General features: G+C 41.6%; 1 protein-coding gene across 1 annotated transcript in view; it reads right to left on the bottom strand.

Moving 5' to 3' along the window:
• The window catches only part of LOC104855607 (galectin-10-like), a 5,432-nt gene continuing 2,997 nt past the window's right edge, over positions 1–2,435 (bottom strand). The window contains exon 5 of the mRNA XM_033765991.1: positions 1–215. Coding sequence (XP_033621882.1) covers positions 105–215 — 111 coding nt within the window. The 3' untranslated portion in view covers positions 1–104. The remainder of the gene's footprint in view (positions 216–2,435) is intronic.

The following is a 2,435-nucleotide window of genomic DNA, read 5'->3' as shown; positions in this document are numbered from 1 at the left end:
TGGGGGGTGATGTGGAATCATTGTCAGTGGGCTCTGGGAGCATCTCGGTCATCCAGAGCGAGGAAAACCTCCTTTCATGCTGGGGAGTCTGCTCACTGTCCCTCCTAGAAAACCAGTGAATCCAGGAAGACATCTCTCCACACCTGTATCATCTGCACAGAACTCAGTGGCATTCGATAGGCAAAGCTGTGATAGTATTTGCCATTTAATGAAACCTACAAAGGGAAAAATGGGTGAGAAATGCCAAATGTTGCCATACAAGTGTTCGTGCCTGCCTACTTCTCCCCTACTACCTCTGCTTTCACTGAGAAAACTCCTAACCACACCTCAGAACCCAATGGTTAGGCTTCTATTTCCAGGCTACCTTTGTTGACTCTTTCAGACAGTTGCTCACTCTTTTCTGTTTCCTTTCTTCCTCCATGGAGAGGCTCTACCACTTCTGGTCACTCAGCCTCTCTTCTACCCTAGCAGATCCCAAGGCACAGAGATTATGTCATGAGTCTCGAACCTTTGTGTGGTCTCAGAACCAGCCAGATACGTGTTGATTGAATGCAGAAGATGCTGCCCACAGAGCCTGACAACCATTACTGCTGATGGCCCAGTTTTTTGTTTGTTTGTTTTGTTTTGTTTGAGGACTCAGATCTAGACTCAGGGGGTAAAGAATGGAACTTGAATGTTCTCAGAGAGATAAATGAACATGGATGATTAAAAAACTATGATATTATTGTGAGCAGCTAATAAACACATGACAAGATTCCCCACTTTAATCTTCATAAAATTCCAGTGATTTTGGGTACTAATATGAGAAGGTCACACCATTGTGCATTGTTCGGGGTGGGGTTTTTGGAGACAGGGTCTCACTATGTAGTTCAGGCTGGACTTGAACTCATGATGTGACCCAGTCTGGCCTCGAACTCATGGCAATCCTCCTGCCTCAGTCTCCTGCAGGTGTGTGCTACTATATCCAGCAAAATTGTGCATATTTTTGTTTTGGTTATTTGAGACAGGGTCTCACTATGTAGTTGAGACTGACCTAGAACTCACTGTGTAGCCCAGGTTGGTCTCGAACTCACAGCGATCCTCGTGCCTCAGCCCCCCAAGTGCTGGGATTACAGGAGTGAGCCACCACGCCCGGTTTAAGTTTTGTGCATATTTTTTACTGCTGACACTATGCACTATGGATTTTTTTTAGGTGTTAATTTGTCAAATTTAAAACATGCATATTTCTCTGAATTAGTTCTCCAAAAAAAAAAAAAGATTGGGATGAAAATAGAAACATAGTTATTAGAAGAGGACAATACTAGAAATAACCTAAACATCAATGCATCCAGAGGCAAACTCTACCAGCTTTGGTAATTCTTATGGAAGATGGAGTGGTCAGTGAAGAACAGGGCAATAGGTGGAATGGTTTCCAAAAGATAGATTCTTCAAATAAACTATGTTGCATAGCTGGTGAGATCACGTGATTTTCAACACACGTATATAATTCGTCATTATTAGACAATATGTGCATCACGGCAGATATTCATCATTTCCAGTTGTTGGGAATATTCAAACTCTGCTCTAGTAGCCATTTGGAGATAGGAAATTCACTGTCACCAGCCATAGTTTTCTTACTGTGCTAGAAAATGTTCACGGTCATTCTGCTTATCCAAGTGTACCCTGTGACCACGACCATCCTATGTCTACCTTCCAGTTGCCTTGGGTCAGTCCTAGGCTTGAAAAATCAAAATTCTTCTATTTGTTCATAAAGTTTATTCTTTCACAGCAACTACCAACTCCAAACAAGGAATGAGAACATTATGTGCTCCAAACTTATACAAAAAGAAAACTGAAGGGAATCAAGGTATGGGGAGAGAGGGGAATGAAGGAAGGGAAAGGGGATGAGAAAAGGAATTAAGTTGTGCTATGTACGTGGACCAGTTTCCCGCAAGCAATGTACACATTTACCCGATACACATGGGAGGAAAAAATGTTTTTAAATTAGAAACAAATTCTACTTTTTGAGGTGTCTTGTACAGAGAAATGGATACAAGTGTTTCCTCAAAAAGCAATGGACAGGCCAGGCGTGGTGGCACACGCCTGTCATCCCAGCACTCGGGAGGCTGAGGCAGGAGGATCGCTGTGAGTTCGAGACCAGCTTGGGCTACATAGTGAGTGTCAGGTCAGTCTCAACTACATAGTGAGACCCTGTCTCAAAAAACCAAAAACAATAAAAAGAAAAATAAAAAAAGCAATGGAGGAAAGTATACATAGACAGAAACACAATGCTTCTGGAAGTGTAGATTATCTCAGGACAGAGAACAAAGAAGGGACTAATAGCTGTCACCGGGAGGTTTGAGATTTTAGAGTCAGAGGAAGACTTGATTTTTGAAAGACTAATATAATCTTATTCCAATACATTTTCTTTTTTTTTTTTTTTTTTTTTTTTTTTT

This window comes from Fukomys damarensis, unplaced genomic scaffold, assembly GCF_012274545.1.
Source record: "Fukomys damarensis isolate Sample0158 unplaced genomic scaffold, DMR_v1.0_HiC HiC_scaffold_19, whole genome shotgun sequence".
Lineage (NCBI taxonomy): Eukaryota > Metazoa > Chordata > Mammalia > Rodentia > Bathyergidae > Fukomys > Fukomys damarensis.
Note: the sequence above shows the minus strand (reverse complement) of the source record. Positions and strands in the feature narration are given on the sequence as shown.